Source organism: Haemaphysalis longicornis, unplaced genomic scaffold (genome assembly GCF_048455015.1).
Source record: "Haemaphysalis longicornis isolate Haplotype H1 unplaced genomic scaffold, Haemaphysalis longicornis Haplotype H1 scaffold_2, whole genome shotgun sequence".
Taxonomy (NCBI): domain Eukaryota; kingdom Metazoa; phylum Arthropoda; class Arachnida; order Ixodida; family Ixodidae; genus Haemaphysalis; species Haemaphysalis longicornis.
The window spans coordinates 125,665,716-125,684,757 of NW_027526295.1; the positions used below are offsets into that span (position 1 = coordinate 125,665,716).

The window sequence follows — 19,042 nt, forward strand, 5'->3', positions numbered from 1 at the left end:
ACATTGTATATTAAAGAAGATCATTCAAGGCTAGTGACGTGAGGATGAAACGCTCTCCGTATTAGAATGAGGTAACCCGTGCGGCATAAAAATAAAGAATGTAACACGCGCTTCGCTTGGGACACAGATAACGCAGCCGGGCGCAGACGGGCAACAAAAACAAAATATAAACAAAGAAACCCAATGCCCACTTCGCGGCAATATGACCAGTGTCGTGCGCGTCTTAACCCGCTTTGTACAGTGGGGTCCACTGTTAAAGGGAAACGGCGAGCGCGTGGCCACTGCGCTCCGCGAAGCGCCGGCGCCGAGAAGTGGCGAGAATCGGAGACAGCCGGCACATGCGCACTGACCGCACGAGGCGGCAGAAGCCGCTCTGTCGTCTGCTACGGCGCTCCGCTGCGCCGCTCAAGCTGAGGGATTTCGCACTCGAAGGATCTGAACGGCCGGGCGAAGCGCCATAGCAGACGACAGAGCGGCTTCTGCCGCCTCGTGCGGTCAGTGCGCATGTGCCGGCTGTCTCCGATTCTCGCCACTTCTCGGCGCCGGCGCTTCGCGGAGCGCAGTGGCCACGCGCTCGCCGTTTCCCTTTAAAGGAGCCATGAAGAGAAAACACAAGTTTGGTTCATTCAAAAGATTGTCTCGTTAGAATCATACTGACACCACTTTTAACGTAAACTTCGCTCAAATAAGCTACATAATTAGGAAAAACGGGAATGGTCATGCGACCCACCAGCTCATTTCCCGCAACAGAACCTGTGATGTCACATGGGCTAAGCTCTGCGATTGGCGGAGGCTGGCAGAAGCAGACGCAAATTAGGTAGAGCTTACAAACTAGACGAACGAGCGATTTGCGCTTAAATTTAGGGCACATTCTTTACAAAGCAATAGGAATGATGGGACAAACAGTGGAAGTTACGAAAGCACATGTAAACATAGAAGTACTGATGCGTTCTGCTGTTCGTACTGCGCACAGCATGCTTTGGTATAGCTGCACAGCACTATGGGGCTTGGGGTTGTCTCAGACGACACTGGCCGATTGACGCAAGCAACGGTGTCTTACGTGACCCCATTTGTCGAGCGAGCACTGTTTCAGGGAACGAATATTTTCTCCCAGAACAAAAACAAGCCAGGTTTAAATGCGGGCAAAAACAAACCAAACGCTTGCCACGGTATGGTGGCGCCATCTAGGTTACGGAACGTAAAGAAACGCGGGAACAAACCAACACCGCTACAGGGTGGAGACAACCTTTGAACGGTCCCGTGCCGCCGCAATTGGGCCAACGGGCTCAACGCGTTATTCTTTTCGTTTCCCACGAGACCTAGGAACGCGAAACAGACAATATGATTCAAACTTCTTCAGTAAACCGCGTTGCGGCGATAATTTTAGCGCGGTTTTGACACAATGACTTGCTTCGGCGGCGAGCGAGCAACCGAACATGGCGGCGCCAGCGTTACGTGTCTCTACCCTGTACGGCGGATGCGTGAATGAAGGTACTCTAGGCTGCAGAGCGGTCGGTTCCCGTGATGTCACTTGGGGCCACGAAAACGCATGATTTAGCGGGAAAATCAAAATTTTAACCTAAATTGTTTAATTTCTCAGTGAATAAAGCACTGTTTGTATCCGGACAAGCGCTGGGGGCACTATAAAACACGAAATCTTTCGAATAACACCAACTTGCATTTTCTCTTCATGGCTCCTTTAACAGTGCACCCCACTGTACGTTTCATCATAGCACCGGCGGGCATTTCTCTTCCGGAAACACTGTTCATCAAGCTCATTATCCTCAACCGTTGCGGCAAGGACATCTGCACTACATAATATCGAATCATCGTTTGAGCCTCGCCGTCGCCTACCTATTACCTAACTATTGCGGCCTCGACAGGGATACTCGCCCTCGAAGCGGCGGATATGTCATGGGATGAAGACGATATACAATGGCTAATATTACACTTCTTCCAAGGAAGACAAAAATATTTGTGGCTCGTAGCTCGGCTCGATATATCTTGCGGCCAACATGATGTAACTACAGAATTCACATACTACCATCGTTGGCGTCATATTTGCCGTGTCGGCAGATAACTATAAAATGAACTGCTTCATCTAAGGACGCCTAATTATATATCTAGAAAAAGGCGTCGCGAGGCACAGAAATCTGCACAGTTCCAGCCCGTAGATCAGAATGCGCCCCTGTTGACAAATTTACATTAACACACCCATAGAAAGACAAAAGCCTTGTATATGAAAACTTAGCGGTAAACTTTCGTCAAAATTAATTTTAAAGTACAAGTGCCCTAGATACGGAGGGGCAGTTTCTAACTATTCTTTTCAGCTATAAAACATGTTTATCTCGTTAGGGCTTCTATTTATGTGTCTACGACCATTATTATTCTGGCAAGGCAGTCAATTTGACATGAAAACATGGGTATGCATAACTGAACCCGGAAACCGAATTTAAATAAGCCGACGAATGATATATATCTGCTGTTTCCTTCTAGTTATCATGAAAACTTCGGCTTGGTACTGTAGAAAAAAGTTTTATAAAAATGTAGGCTTTGCCTCGAATAAGGCTAGAATTAATCATGCAAACATTTAAACAAGGTGAGTTACTGGTGTGACCTTCGGCACGCCTGAAAAAAGACATTTTTATTAGAGAAAAAAGCAGAATAGGCTTTCTCTTTACCTATGGAAGGCGGAGCACAATCGGCTATGACATTGAAGATGTTGATTTACACGTGTTCTTTACTTTAAAACAAGGTATCCTTGCGTTTGATAAAACGTTTAAGTAAAACCCGAGCAAAGTTAAGCCTACCATTTTCTGCATGCAGGTCAAATGTTTGACTCCAAAAAAGTTTGTGTATATCGTTATTCGCCTCAAGTAAGAGAACGTCATCAATTGTTTTCTTGGTGGTATTTAGGGCAGAATATAGTTTTTACGACGGTAGATGCGAACGATGTTTATGTGCATTTTAGAAGTCTATTATTTGTTTGTGCTACGATGCATCCACACTAACACATATCACTTGTTAGTATAACTAGTCACCCCTGATAATCAGGCGAACGGGCTCATTGAATGCAGAATAATTTTCTATTTGGCTTTTAATAACTGAAGCAAGATAAATGTAACTGGTAGCGAAGCTTCCATAGAAGCCCATACGTTCAGAAAATGGCGGCTCTCAAGCTGCTCATGGGGCTTAGCGCCATCTGTGAGAGGAGGGAACACTTCCGGCGGAACAAAAAATAAACCGAATGTGACGCAAGATCCGGTCAAAAAGTCACGTAATTTTGGTACCATTAGCGCGAAAATTTCACTTCAAAATATGTTTAGCATGCCTCTGGTCACTGAGGGCTTATGTCATTGCCATACGACGGAAGTTGGCGAGCCCTTGGCGTGTGTGCTTAAAGTCAATGCCTTCTTAGCTAGTACAGAGTCGTGACTACAGAAACGTACTTTTAAGCATACTGTCGTATGATTCGCCTCGGTGTTTATAAAAGCATCTTGCATTTTCTCTGAAACTTTATTCCGTATTCATGGCTTCCACTGCTGTACAAAAGCAATCAGTTGTTTATTTTGATTGCAGTAGGTGGCAGACCGGGAACCGGGCACGTAACCCCCGCCCCACCTCCCCCCTCCAAACGGAACTGTTTTTTTCTACCATGGGATGCAGAGCACACAATGACACTCGAACACTCTCTCCGACCCCCCCCCCCCCCCTTCATATCAAAAACCTGCAAACTCCTCACCCTTTACAAATTTCTACCAGCGCCACTACTGGGCTGTATAATTGCGTCGCACATACGCAGGTTGCGTGCGTGCCTTAAGTATCATCATCATCATCATCATCATCATCACCACCACCAGCCTACCCACGCCCACTGCAGGGCAAAGGCCTCTCCCATTATTCTCCAATTACCTCGGTCCTGTGCCAACTGTGACCAAGTTATCCCCGCAAACTTCTTGATCTCATCTGCCCATCTAACGTTCTGCCGCCCCCTGCAGCGCTGGCCTTCTCTAGGGATCCACTCTGTTACCCTTAATGACCAGCGGCTATCTTGCCTTCGCATTACATGCCCTGCCCACGTCCATTTCTTCTTCTTAATTTCTACTAATATGCCTTTAACACCAGTTTGCTCCAGTTTGAGCCACTCCGCTCTCTTCTTGTCCCTTAATGTTACACCTATCATTTTCCGCTCCATTGCCCGCTGAGTCGTTCTCAATTTAAGTTCAACCCTCTTAGTGAGCCTCCAAGTTTCTGCCCCGTGGATGAGTGCCGGTAAGATGCAGCTGTCATACACTTTCTTCTTCAGCGACAATGGTAGTCTGCTATTCATTATCTGAGAATGTCTGCCGTATGCACCCCACCCCATTGTGATCCTTCTAATTATCTCCGCCTCATGGTTGGGATCTGGGGTCACAACTTGGCCTAAGTAGATATATTCACTTACCACTTCCACTGCCTCACCACCTATCTCAAACCGCTGTGCTGTCCCTAGGTTATTCATCATTACTTTAGTTTTCTGCATATTAATTTTCAGGCCTACGGTTCTACTCTGTTCGCCCAGTGCGGAAAGCATGCTTTGCAATTCGTCCCCCGAGTTACTTAGCAAGGCAACGTCATCAGCAAATCTGAGATTACTGAGGTATTCTCCATTAACCCTTACTCCCACCTGTTCCCAATCCGATGTTCTGAATACTTCTTGTGAACATGCTGTGAATAACATTGGAGAGATTGTGTCTCCTTGTCTGACACCCTTCCTTATAGGTATTTTACTGCTCTCCCTATGGAGGATGATGGTAACTGTAGACGCATTGTAGATATCCTCTAGTATTCTTACATAATGCTCATCTACCCCCTGGTTCCGTAATGCCTGAATGACTGCTAGGGTTTCGACCGAGTCAAACGCTTTTTCATAATCTATGAAGGCTATATATAGGGGTTCAGTATACTCAGCGCACTTCTCTATCACCTGATTGATCGTGTGAATATGGTCCATTGTTGAATAACCTTTACGGAACCCTGCTGGTTCTTTAGGTTGACTGAAATCTAAGGTTTCAGAAATTCTGTTAGCGATTACCTTGGTAAATACCTTGTAGACGACTGACAGTAAGGTGATCGGCCTGTAATTTTTCAAGTCCTTCATGTCGCCTTTCTTATGGATTAGGATGATTTTCGCGTTCTTCCAAGATTACGGTACCATTGCGGTCCTTAGGCATTGCGTACACAGGTTTGCCAGTTTTCCAAGTACAATTTATCCGCCATCCTTCAAGAGGACTGCTGTTATCCGATCCTCACGAGGTGCTTTGCCTCCTTTCATTTCTTTCAAAGCTTTCCTTCCTTCTTCAGTCGTTACTGGTGGAATGTCTATCTCCTCTGAACTACTGCCTCGTTCGGCATTATCCTGGATGTCCCGGCTACTGTACAGATCCCTATAGAACTCCTCGGCCACTGTGACTATTTTATCCCTATTTGTGATGACATTGCCTTGCTTATCCTTAAGTGCATACATCTGATTTTTCCCCACGCCAAGACGTCTCTTCACTGCTTTCAGGCTACCTCCGTTCTTTACAGCGTATTCGATCCTGTCCATATTATACTTCCGTATGTCAGCTTTCTTACGCTTATTGATTAACTTCGAGAGCTCCGCTAGTTTTATTTTGTCAGCTGCGGAAGAGATTGTTATGGTTTGCCGTTTCCTGATTAGATCTTTCGTCTCCTGTGAAAGTTTACCAGTATCCTGTCTAGCCATAGTGCCCCGACTTCTACTGCACACTCAGTGATAATGCGTGTAAGGTTGTCGCTGGCTTCCTATGTCGTAAGCTCGGCTTCTTCGTTAGGAGCGGAATATCGGTTCTGCAGCGCGATCCTGAATTCTTCTACTTTACGTCTTAGTGTTAGCTCATTTATCGGCTTCTTTCGTACTAGCATGTTGCGGTCCCTCCTCAAATCTAGCCTAATTCGACATCTTACCATACGGTGGTCACCACACCTTACCCTTCCGAGCACTTCCACATCCTGCACGACGCCAGGGTTATCGCATAATATGAAGTCTATTTCATTTTTGTGACCCCATTCGGGCTCCTCCTGGTCCACTTCCGACTCTCCCGTTTACAGAAGAAGGTATTCATTATGCGTAGGTTATTCCGTTCTGCAAACTGAACTAGTAGGTCCCCCCTGCTATTTCTACAGCCCAGACCATAGTTCCCAACTGCCTTGTCTCCAGCCTGATTCTTGCCTATTTTAGCATTGAAGTCCCCCATAACTACGGTATACTGTGTTTTTACTTTAGCCATTGCCGATTCCACATCTTCATAGAGGCGTTCCACTACCTGGTCGTCGTGGCTGGAAGTTGGCGCATAGCCCTGCACCACCTTGAGCTTGTACCTGTTATTGAGCCTAATTACAAGACCTGCTGCCCTTTCGTTAATGCTATAGTATTCGTCTATGTTGCCACCTATGCTTTTATTGACTAGAAATCCCACTCCCAGTTCTCTTCTGTCCTCTAGACCACGGTAACATAGGACGTGTCCATTTTTCAGCACCGTAAAGGCTTCGCCTGGCCTCCTAACCTCGCTCAGCCCTATTACATCCCATTTAATGCCCTCTAATTCCTCGAACAACACCTCGAGACTTGCTTCGCTAGATAAGGTTCGCGCGTTAAGCGTTGCCAGGTTCAGATTCCATTGGCGGCCTGTCCGGATCCAAGGATTCTTAGCACCCTCTGCTCAGTAGCGGTCCCAGAGATTGGTTTTGGGGGGGGGGCGATTTCTTTTTTTGGGGGGGGGGGCGAGGCGAATAAAGAATCGCTCCTCTCCTTGCGCCAATTCTGCGGAGGTGGTGATAACCATGGAGGCGTGCGCGCGTATGCAGTGCAACCCGCTGGGATTTAACTTTGCGCAAGTGTAATGCTTAAAAAAAACTAAAAATAAGAAACTGAGGACCTCTTCGGGGGGGGGGGGCGACCGCCCCCTTCGCCCCCCCCTTGGGACCGCCACTGCCTCTGGTGCGTCACAGGTCTGACCGCCGCCGTGGTCAGTTGCTTCGCAGCCGCTGGGGACTGAGGGCCGAGGGTTAATTGGCGTATTCATGGGAGGTTGTGGCCGTTACTACACCAGGGTGGGCAATCCTGCTTGGGTGAGGGAGTGCATTACCGGCAACGATCTGCGGGGTCAGGCCGCACCCCAAGCCCCTATGTGCAATTCCATCATTACGCGGATTTTTTTTTAAAATCCGGTGGGAATTGTCCGGCACCGGGATTCGAACCACGGTCCTTCTGCACGTGAGGCGGGTGTTCTACCTCTACGCCATCGCTGCATCCGCCTTAGATAGATCCGCCTTAAGTATAGATCAAGGTTATATAATGCTTGGTCGGTTTGTGTGCTTCAGTTATAAGAGAAGAAATAACGCACAGTTTTGCTATAATCAAGACATTTGAATTTTATTCCAGCACAAACATAAAACAACTTTACCACACTGTACAAAATCAGCATGTATACAATAAGCACAAAATGTTCGTGGGCACTACATGCATTATGATTTTCCTTATGAGCCGAAAAATTGACTTTACCCGTAACACATAGCATTATGAGCAATTAAAGCCTCTTCAGCAGAACTACTTCGAAATAAGATAACAAAAACTTGGCACTGCATCTTTACGCAGAAAACCGGACCGCAGTAATGCCGATTCACGGAAGTGCAGCGAGCACACAGCAGCTGTCCCGGCGTCTTATGAAGTAGACATGAGTTTCTACAGAACTTCACCCAGGATTCACGCCGGAAATTTCATTGTTGCATTGTTTAGGCAAGTGTCCCAACAGATAAGTAAAAAGAAAAAAAATGGATGAATGCAAAAGAAAGCCACGGCAGTATGTAAAAACACATAGCAGGAAAGCTCTGTCAGCAGCGCAGCACGGAGCAGCACAACACAGTACTGCGATGGAAATAATGCTTGCGTATACAAGTGCAGGAAGCAACGATCACTACAAGCGTTTTAATGCAACAGAGAAGGCACTGAGATAGACAATTAAAGCGAATAGTTTGAATTCAAGTGTGAATACTCTCAGAAGTCCTACAGTAATGGACACCACTTGCTCCAATCAAGCCTGAGGCGAAATCAATAGATAACTGTGACATAACAAAGCTTTAGACCCATTATTTTTTGAAGCACCACCACGTCCCCTAACACAACCCCCGTGCAGGTATTAACAGTACTGTATTTTCGCGCTACCTGTGTAAATGAGAGGAAAATGGTGCTGTGTAACGCCAGGCGTACGGCAGTTGCTGTTGCAACCTTGTGCAGCACATCGTTTCCGTAGGTACCGAGGAAAGCGCTCCGTTGCAACCGTTGGCAGCGTTGTCCCCTAGTACACCGTGCTCGCCGGGTACGTTACTAAACATGTTCACCCACGATACAACGCACCTCGCAACTCCACGCACAGCAAAAATTAAGTGCACGCCAAATTAACAAGGAAGAACGAATGCAAATGCGCACCACCAAAATACGCGAGGGGCGTTTCCTAGCAGACGAACCTTAGGCGCGCCTTTCCGAACACTACAATGACTGCATCACAGAGAAATGACATGTACCATTCTTCAGAGGGCACTACAAAAAAGGTTTTTCAGAATAAACAACATTTTCATAAGTTCTTTGCACACTGTGCCTAAATAAATGTGGTTCAAAAATAAATGCAGTTTGTCAAATATAAATGTTGCTTTATTGTTGAATAAAACTTGTTTTTTGTTACTAGTGTTTGTTCCCTCCTCACCTAGTCCCGCTTCAATCGCTACTCCCATAAGCCCCCATGTTGATGTCGCTGGCAATAGGTTCTGAACCGCTTTTTGACCGAAGCTTCGCTACCATTTATATTTACCTTGAGTGAAGTATGCTGTGGTTGCAAACACTGCTTATTTATAATACACGCTATGCGCAAAACTGGACACGGCTTTTTTGTGGTAAAGGAACACCTAGAGGTACTCGTGAATACCGAGGAGTGCTTCTACAATTTGTTCTTCCTCATTCTTGTGTTTCACATGCATTTCTAGGTGTAACAACGGCCGTGTGCCTCTTGAAAACAGATTCTATGGCGGCCGCCAACGTGAAGCTGTTTGACGAGCCGTTACAACACTGCAAAAACTACACCATGTGGAGCGATAAATACATTCGTTGCCTTGTGCGGTTTAACTCTCACAGCGGCTGGCACCCGTGCTGCACAGCACCAATGGGAAATCATTCAGATGCTGTGCTCGACTCAAGGCTTAGGTAAGTTGACGACGTCATTTACTTTAAGTTGTTCAACGCAGGCCTATTTCAATAAGAAAACAAGAAACGCTTGTGCAAACGGGATTATGCTGCCAAACCCCGGCTAAAGTTTAAGTGTTGGTCAAAATGGCCATGTATCCGCTCCTTCCGATGCAAATGTTGAGGAAAGACTATGGTCGATTGGCACCCCTGCAAAGCAAATGCCTCCCTTCTCTTTACCGCTCACCTCTTATGCTATTGTTCTCCAGTCTCGTTCCTCCGAAGATAACACATTAGAGATTTTCTCAAGTCATTTTAAATTGACCGCATTCCTATGCTCCAAGTCGGGTGCCTAGGGAGCCTACCGGGTGTTTTAATGCCAGCGCTGCCGTACGGCGGAGACGCGCGTGCGTTGAGGCACCCTACTTCATCGTTTATTGAACCACGTTGCCCTACTCCACGAGCATTCCAAGTGGAACACCACTTTATTAACTGGAACCTTTCGTTGGTGTTGCCGTTTGATTTCTTAAATGCCATCTGGAGATTTAGTAGCACGGGCAACAGCAGGAGACAGTTTTCTGCCGTTGATGTAGTATTTCGTTTGCTATCAGAAAAGCAAGCTTCCATGAATTTTTTAATGAATGAACACTGCAAATATCACTTATGTGTTGATTTTCTCCCTTACATTTGCGTAATGTCTTGTTCTTGTTCATCAATGTTTACAAGTATGAACATTGACACCGGACGTACAAGTTTATATTTGGCTTTGGGTAAGACTATTGCTCAGCTTTTGTTCCACTTTGGCGGGGTGGGTGAATTGAGTCACTGACAGACAGTCACATATACAGAGAGACGAAAATTTCTGCGTTTAAGTAGCCCGAGAAAGACCATCGTCTTTAGAAGTACAGTGTTTGTCAATATAAACATACGCAGCGGCAGCTACGCAACTCTCCAGGTCGCGGACAGGAGTGTTCATCATGTCCCAGTCCCACCACATACTTTGCGAGCATTTATGTGGCCCATAAATTTTGATAACTTGAGCCAACCGGCTTAATTTTCCTTATGGTGCAGAATGGGTTCGTGTGTGCATTTACTGACATGTGCGCTTATTACTGTGAAGCACTATATGTCTAACCCCACGGGTTTCTATTCCGGTGAATCCGCCTTACTCTTCGCCATTCAGGAGTCCTCCTTGAACTACCGACCCCTCTTTCACAAATGTTATCCCTTTCGCATGCCTTTCGTTTAAAGGAAAAAGAGTGGGAATTGAAGAAGCGTCCGCCCCAACGGAAGCGCGACTGGGCGCGAAAGCAACGGAAAGCCGCTGCCGCCGTCGTTGTCCCCTGAAGTGCTAGCTGGTCGAAAAAGCTGCGAATCCCTAGCGAATGAACAGCTCCTTGATCGCTTGGAACTCTGACGTGAGCCGATATTACTTGCTGAGGTTAAAGCGCTTTCTGCCCGACATTCAGACCGACATTCAGACCGGCAGGTAAATGTGTGGAACGGCAACCGTCATGAGTGTCTGCATAAGTTTTGCCATTTCGTTTTCTCTCTTTTTAAATCCTTCCTTGGTTAGGTGCACTACAACGTGGTCCAAACGGTTATATATTTTCTATTTTGTGATGACTGGGAGATCACTTCTGCCGCTTCTCTGTAGTGCGATGGCGATTATGTTTACGTTACCGTCCTCTCGGACGATATCCTGACCAATTTTTAGAATGATTTTTAAATTGTCCGCGTGATGCCATCCCTCGTTTTCCGCACAGAGATAGCACCGGTGACGGGGCCGCGAGAAACTGCAAGAGTACTCTAAACATTGGTCTATTACACGCCATGTGCCCGGTTCCGTTTCTTATTAACAGATATTTTAGTTAGTTTGTGGACTTAAAGTCGGCCTTCCTTGCTTCATAAGAACTTGACGTTAATCTTTCACCAATATTTCGCCAAGATTTCGCCCTTTCTTAGTCAGATGGCAGAATGTTTGTAGTAGTTCCGTTGGTGGAAGAACTCTGGGGTGATGTAGCTAGTTTCAGCAGCGTCTTGGCACCGTACCTGCGGAAGATGCGAATAGCGATACGGTGTATGACACACCTTACTGCGGAGGCGCCGCCCCGCTGAAATTGCTTATAGGTTCTTTCGTCTCCGGTGTAGTGTGTTGTTTTGCTTTCCACATTTCAGTTGCCGCTATGCCGTAATAGAGGTTTGGGTGAGCGCTCGTATCTTGCTGCACCAGTAGTAGTTTCTGGTTGGCAGGGGTGACGTACTTCCGTGCACGCTTGATGAGCACAGCTCATAGTGGACGGTTAGCAGGCACGGGGAAATCGAAAAGTGAGCCAAATAACAAAACGCTATCGCGTTATGAACCACCGCAGCTCGCTCTGTGATCCAGTAGTGTGCTTTTTTTTATCCTCAAGTACGTGCCTATCACACCATTTAACGGGTTTAGAAGCTAAAGATTTGCATGACTTAGTTAAGTCAAGATTTAACGTCCTTTCGGAAACGGCTACAAAAAACGATTATCCTACTCAAGAAAATATTCTGTGATCCGAATCATAAGTGGCAAGCGACGTAATGCGAACTTTATGCCTGTGCTTGTGCACTGGCGTCCTGAATTGCATGCTTTTAAGGAGGAGTATAACTCATTGTTTTCGGAAACTTCGCACGGAGGAGTCGTTACCATTTAAGCCACTTCGATCGCAACGTTCACTATTCGCCCGACAATACCGAACGTACCTCCATGCATCAGGTATTTGGCCTGCATGAGTTGGTCCGCTTGTCGCTTCTGCGCTTAGGGCTCATGACGCTTATTGTCTTTCATGGCAGCTACGCGTCATTGTCTTGGCTGGCATCTTACAGCCTGCATAAATTCTCAGTATCTGCTTAGAGAATGCTCCAGCTGACCAGCAGAATGTTTAGATGCCACCAGTTTTGAGTGAACAGCTCATGATAAACGAATGAAGTGTGGCTTGAGAAGAAACATTTGAAGTCAATTAAAATTTTGTGGTACATCTTGCATGCGTGCATTCATAACTCAGTTCGAATACTTTAATGGAGCAACATGACTGCAGTGCTTTCGTACTTCAGCGCGCAGGGCGAAGTGGAAGGAACCTTAGCAGGCGCTGGGCAGCTATCTCCGCCTCTGGCACTGATGGCGCATGTGCTGCAAGATACCCGCAGCACCCGCGAGGCGGTCCGTATTACCTCTGACAGTTGCCACACGTGTGCATAGTTTAAAGTTCGATTTCAATGCCATTGATTATACCTTTGTTATTAATTCCTTTCTCTGTTTGTCCTCAGTTCTCTTGCGCACGTGGGAAGTAGTAGCCATAAGATAACTTCCTCAGGCCGACGTCTTCGTCTTTGAATAAACTCTCTCCCTCTGTCTCTCTCACGCTCTCAAGTTTGCAGAATTATCTTTTTAAACCCAATAAATTTGTTTTCATAAGCGTCCCTGAAAAATTACTTGTCAATATGGGCTGCTTTTAACGTGTGTTTTATTGTTTTAGCTACCGGCCATTTTCTGTGGCAGTCAATGGTCATTTCTTGCTTCATTCATGCTCCAGTTTATGGATCTTCTCTAGCCCCGATGGCGGGTTTCCCATTTATGCAGTTACTAATGCTTTGGCACTAGACGCTGATACTTTTCTGCCAGAAATGTATTTTGCATAAAACTGCCTTCCACCCCACTTATGAAAAGTACTGTTTCCAGCTACTTTTTAAAGAAAGCAATAGCTGAGTTGGCATATATAGAATGCCGCGTGGAGGCCAAAAGGCACCTAGGCAAAAATCCCGTGGATTGTACGCAAATCAGGCGAAAGCTAAAAAATAAAAAGTAACAGGTGAAAGGATGCTTGGAATGACGACAAAATTTTTCTTGGAGAATCTACACACTATGTAAGATATTGTGTTCAAAACAAAATCACACCCCTACGCGACTGCCGAGCCACAGCTCTAGCTGTCCGAACGTGCACATGGGGAGTAGATTTAGCCCTTTTACTCGAAAACCAGCATTTGAAAAATGTACTGAGCCGACTTGAGGAACTTCAAAATGTTGATATAGAAGGGCCAATTAGGGTAGTAACGGTGTATGGTGCCCCAAAGTATGCCATTTGCTTGGCGTGCAGCATTAGCGGTACCATGCGGCATTCAATGACATTTTATATTTCACGGCGCTGTCCAAACAGATGATGTTGAGCAATGCGAATGCGAGGTAATTTCTGAACAAATAGTAGAATTGAAAGCGAGGTGCTTTGATGCTGCCTCGCCTGGTCGAACGGCCTCGTAATCTTGGCGCTAGGGACGAATTTCTATGCCACCCACCTTACCCCTTTGGGATGGCATGGATCTGTCTCCAACGCATCGTGCCGGTGCCTGGTCCTGAAGCCGTGCAATGGAACAGTTTTACGAGCGAAGCTCTTGAGCAAGTCGTAATGTTTCGTGTCGGCAGTTAAAAATGCGCCGCAATGGCCGTGCACGCGCACGGTAGCTGGTTCCTCTCGGTGACCGCCCAATAGTTTCAAACCACGGCACCCGTTTGCCACGCCGAACATACACACCTTAAGAAATTGTCCAAGATTGCCCCCCCCCCCCCCCCCTTCGCCCCAACAAACACTCGAGCGTAATCGTGGTAACACACTATCGCAATTACACTGGTCACGTCACTCGCTAGTTACGGCACCGGAGAGCGTTTTTGCCGGCAAACGTACCCACTTAGAGACGTTGACCAAGACTGGACAAAAAAACTCCAGCGTAATAGTATCAACACGCTCGGAATCACACTGCTCGCTTCACTCCATGACTCGGCTCACGATAGAGGACGGTGCGTTCGTCATTCGCATGCGTCTTAGAAGGGCGCCGTCCAATGCGCAGGGATGGGTCGCCCACGGGTCGTCCGCACGCCCTAAGAGGAGGCCGCTCACCTCGTGGCTCGCCGCGCTTGCGATCAAGGGCAGAAACGAGTCCATAGAGCAAACACACAGCAAGCGGCCACAGAGAATACTGCCAAGAGTCGTCGGCGGGCCCAAAACACCGAATCCTTCAAACGCAACCGGGCGAAGGGGCGTAAGCGGCACCGACAGCGTGCAGCCGATATCGCTCGTCAGCAGCGAGAACGTCCGTCGGGAACGGTAGCAAACGCTCGGTTCAACCGTGAGTGGTAAAACGAAGCAATGCACACACAGCGTTTCATTACCGATGATTATAGCTTACAAAAATGAAGGAAGCTGACACTTATACTAACAACTATGAAGCAAAGGTCGCTGCAGCAACGATGGCAAATCGATGGCCATCGTGGACTTAAACTGTAGTGACTGCATTGAATGTTGCGTAAACCTTCGCTACCTTCAAGTATTACGCGTTCATGTAAGCTTCCTTAAATTTTGGACTAATTTCAAGCTGTGCGCGCACCCTGTTTTCGTTCGCAGAGTGGTTAGTGGAGTTTTATCGAATGTCAGAATTATCGTGATTCTTAAAAAAATGCAATTAGAGAGTCACACATCGCAACCGAGCCATAACTGGCTTATGACGCTGCCTGCTTTAACAAATTACAAAATAACAACGCCATAACACTTTGGACGATCCCGAATCCCAAAAAAGAACATGTACTCGGCATTCAGAGACTACACAACAAGCAAAATCTGGGCCCTAAAGTTAAAGTATAAGCATTGCAGGCGACTATATTGTAGTGGTACCCCGGTTATAAGTCCCTGGGTTTTACACAACCAAAGGTTTTACAAGGAACAAGTCGATTCCCAACGACGTCCCCGAACGATAGTGCATTAAGAACGATGGTTTCATGCCTGATCCGCGTTATCCGATGACCGACAGGCAGAAGAAATGAAAGTCCTGCCGGCATATATTCCGCGTACTCTCAGGCCACTCAATCGGTCCCCTCCGGTATGCTTTTATTCTTCGTATAATCTTTCGTTTCGCTCACCTCAAGCAGACGCCCGCACCCCTGCACCATTGCTTCGCCCCTCACCTCACTGACGTCTCCTGTTGCTCAGTGGTCGCGGGAACAGTGTGCAGGGGTTCATTTGTCCTACTCAGAAATGAATTGCCATCAGGTAACGCTGATAGGCTTGGGCTTCTGCATGTGTTTGTGCTAACCGTGTGTACCGTGATTCGCACTTTCTGGCGGTCTTGGGAATCGCCGCGCTGGGCGGCGGTACAAGGTTGGTTTTGATACAGCGTGATCGCCACCTGTGCTGCAATTATTTTCGCATTTACGTATCATAGTGATTTCGCTTTCCGAAGTAAGCAAGGAGCTAGTTTGCTGTTTATATTGAGGTTTCTCGCAAATCGATCGCGTGAAACAATATTTATAGACGTAATTGTTGTTGATGGAATTTCACGACGCTTTCAATTCATGGCGTTTTTTACGGTCACAAGAAAGTGGTATAATAAGGATTCTACGGTGGTAATTGTGTATTGTGGAGGTGATATCTGCCTCCAGGTTTTTATTTTATGGCTGACAATTGTGTGACAAAGTCGCGGTTGCTAAAACAGTACATTCTCAGTAATCTATACTATGCTTGCAATGCCTCAAAAATAAGTTTTGGTCTTAATATGCAGCGTTAATTTCTCGTCACAGGGTGAAGAACATATCCAATTTACGTGTTGTGGATGCTTCGTCTATGCCTTACCTGCCATCTGGAAATACCCATGTCCCAACTATGATGATGGCCCAGAAAGCATCACGAATGATTCAAGAAGACAACAGGGACAAAACAGTCACTGTTACATCACGTGCTGGTTCAACTTTGAAATGAGAAAACAGGTGCTTTTGGAAATGCTGCATTTGGTGCACGGACTCCGCCTTATGATGTACGCATGGTTCTTTCAAGATGTAGTAAATAAGTACAGTTCTTGATTTCTACATACAAATGATTTTGTGATAAAAAACGTTACATGGCCGTTCATCTCAGCACCTCAAATGTTAATGGCGACGCCTCATAAAGGAGTACACAAGCAGTACCGGAAGTATACTAGTCGTATTGTTTGTAGTTACACCAGTATAGAACGCATAACGTATAAAAAGCGAAGGATTGCAGTATGGCTCTTAACCGAACAGGGTTCTCTCCGCGAGCGGTAAAAAGTTAAAATTGCTTTATGGTGCACCGACTACTGGGATATTAGTGTAGAAACATGTGTTAATATACAAATTCTGCCGTTTTCTTTTTTCGTCTGTGAGAATACTTGTGAGCTTATCCTTTGAGCTATCCCCTGCTGTAAGCTTGGACTAATGACCAGTGTGAAACATTTTCTCACGCGCACTGGCAAGAGGTAAGGCCTCGGTCTAACAGCGGACGGTTGAGTTGAACTGCTTGTCATATCTTTGTAGGGACTTCGGAAAATTTGCCAGGAACTTTAAAGATCAGTTCCCTCCGCTGTCCGCTCATTGCGCGAATGGACGCCAGGGTAGACACATAGGTGCTACGAGACGTGCATCCGCGCTTCTCCCAACTTCCGTTCTCCTTCTGCTTAAATGTGATTGGCATGCGTAAGCAGCATTGCCTGAACAACAGCGCTGGACCTCAAGCTTTGAACCAATGCCGCCATATCAGGGCCGCTCACGCAGTTTATGCTGCTGTTGCAGTTTACCCTCTGCTTACCATGATGTGAACCTTTGGCTGGCTGTGATGGTCTCAGGATCGGCTCAGATGTGCCAAGCAAAAAACCGTTGCCAGTGTACAGCGAAATCAGCTTCTTTTTAGTCCACGAGGAAGACTGGAAGTCGAATTGCACTGTAGGCGACTTCTAACAATCCTCCGCAGCAGTCTACGAACCCTGAGGACTGAGCAGCTTCTTCGGCCCACAAAAGGCGGGATTTGCCAGTGCGCTGTTGCGGCACAGCACCAGCACAGCCACAGCAGTGCCAGTCCCGCTATTTCTGCTGCTGTTACAGGTTATAAACATTTTACCGCGCCAAACGTTTGTACTTGTGCTTCCGTTTCCACCCCTAGCGGGGTGGAGGAAGTCTCTCTCTGGCGCGTTCAGGCTGGGGTGGCTGTAACATCTTCAATAACCTCGACTTGGGGACCCGTGCCCGGCTGCAGTGGCTGAAGTTGATGTCAAGTATATCTTGTTTACAAGCAGAGGAACAATAACAGCTCGGCACGATGCGCTAAGAGTGGTTGGTGTTTGGTGGGATAAACTGGGTTACTTCAACCGGTGGGTGCAATAAGACCGCTACTGGAGGTCGCGGCTGAACTTTTTGCATGAAAGCGAGCTGCATGCCTACCTGTAGACTTGGCCAGTTCCATCTATTTCCGACTACTTGTGATTTCTGTACCCCGTCCTTCTCTTATTCATTCTGTCTTAAGTAACGTAACTTCTATACTTTCTTTTTCTCTGTTTTTTCTTGTCTGACCTCACCTTTATTCCTTCTTCATATGCCGCATGGCAAAAATACGAATTAAAAAAAGAACTGTTCCTGACGATGCCATTTGTTTTTTACGCTATGAAGAACGTAGATCCCAAGGAAACTTGAAGCTAATTGTCTCACTGGGTACGCTCCAGTCATGGTCACCATCCTGAAACAACCACCCGTGTCATGTAATACATCAGCCACATTTGACGCAGCCATGGCCACGGTCTCTCTTCCATTAATATTTTGGAGCCGTTAAGCCCCGGAGAATGAACGCGTGCGGCGAAGGAGACCCCCGGCGTCCCCTCCGGCTTGCGTATCTTAGACCCGCGTGATTTTGATAGCTATTGACCGCGGTGGACTGTCTAGCACTGCCCCCAGCAGGTGACCACGGCCGCACTGAAGGGAGTTATTGCTGCGAACCGCAGAATGAAGTGATGACCGGCCGCAAATGTGCAATGAATACGCTGCGCCGGAAGCAACGCATCCTTCGTGGTGCCATGATGAGACTGCTCAAGGCTGCGACAGAGCTGTGGAAGCCCCCTCTCCATGTTGGCACGATTTGCAAGAGGCCTTTGACCTGCTTGCAATCAAAGCCGCCGAACTTTACGAGACAGACCGGAGAATCATAGAGCTGCTTGAATGGGACGAACGTGAACAGGACTACTTCGAAGCCTTGACGTACCAAGGAAATATACGTCCAGCCCTCAGCCGGCTGCGCTCTGCTTTGAAGTGTCCGAATGGCCGGAATGAAAATTAAGATCAACGGCACTGCCCGCAAGTGAAATTACCTTCAACCATTGAAAGTTATTCTAGACCATCCAAGACGGCCCTCTCACTGCAGCTCACGCCCATCAACCCCGTAAGTTGTCGTTCCGCAGCTGCAGGTTTGAACTATCAACGGTGAGCCGGGGGGGGGGGGGGGTGGGGGGGGCGAGGAGGGTGGCAAGGAGTGTCGGTACTATGTCGAGACTATCGTCTGCAGCCCCCCCCCCCCCCAAACGCCCTAGATACTGCCAACATGCAGGGTCCAGATATGTCGGGAATCGCGATCATCAGTACGAGAAGGCGAGGCAAAAACGCGCTGTCCCATTTTCCCTACGTGACGACGTCCGCAACCTCGAGAAAACGAAGGAAGCTCACACTAACGCGTGAACCAGAAGTTAGCGAAGCTGCACACAACCTTCACGACCATCATGAAGGTTTATCTCCACCATTGTAGCCGATTTGCTACTTCTTCGCTGCCGCAATCACCTTTACTCCAGTGTTGTGGCTATAAGTGTGGGTCATTGGTCAAAGTGAGGGTCATTGGTAATCACCTCCGCTACATCACCTTGGAGGGTTACGGCGAAACCTGGAGTCTTTCTCGTTCCGAGCAAGCGTTTCAACGATTGCGGCGAACGCTGGAGCTTTTGGCCAATCTTGGCAATTTCCCTAAG

The 19,042-nt window shown here is 47.1% G+C and overlaps 1 protein-coding gene across 2 annotated transcripts in view; it reads left to right on the forward strand.

The window, feature by feature from the left end:
* The window catches only part of LOC144169191 (alcohol dehydrogenase [acceptor]-like), a 106,944-nt gene extending 90,853 nt beyond the window's left edge, over positions 1 to 16,091 (forward strand). Inside the window, exons 8-9 of one of the 2 annotated variants that reach the window (XM_077698231.1) lie at positions 9,040 to 9,256; positions 15,828 to 16,091. In XM_077698231.1, coding sequence (XP_077554357.1) covers positions 9,040 to 9,256; positions 15,828 to 16,005 — 395 coding nt within the window. In that variant the 3' untranslated portion in view covers positions 16,006 to 16,091. The remainder of the gene's footprint in view (positions 1 to 9,039; positions 9,257 to 15,827) is intronic. The other variant, XM_077698230.1, reaches the window with a different exon arrangement.
* Positions 16,092 to 19,042: the final 2,951 nt, after the last annotated feature.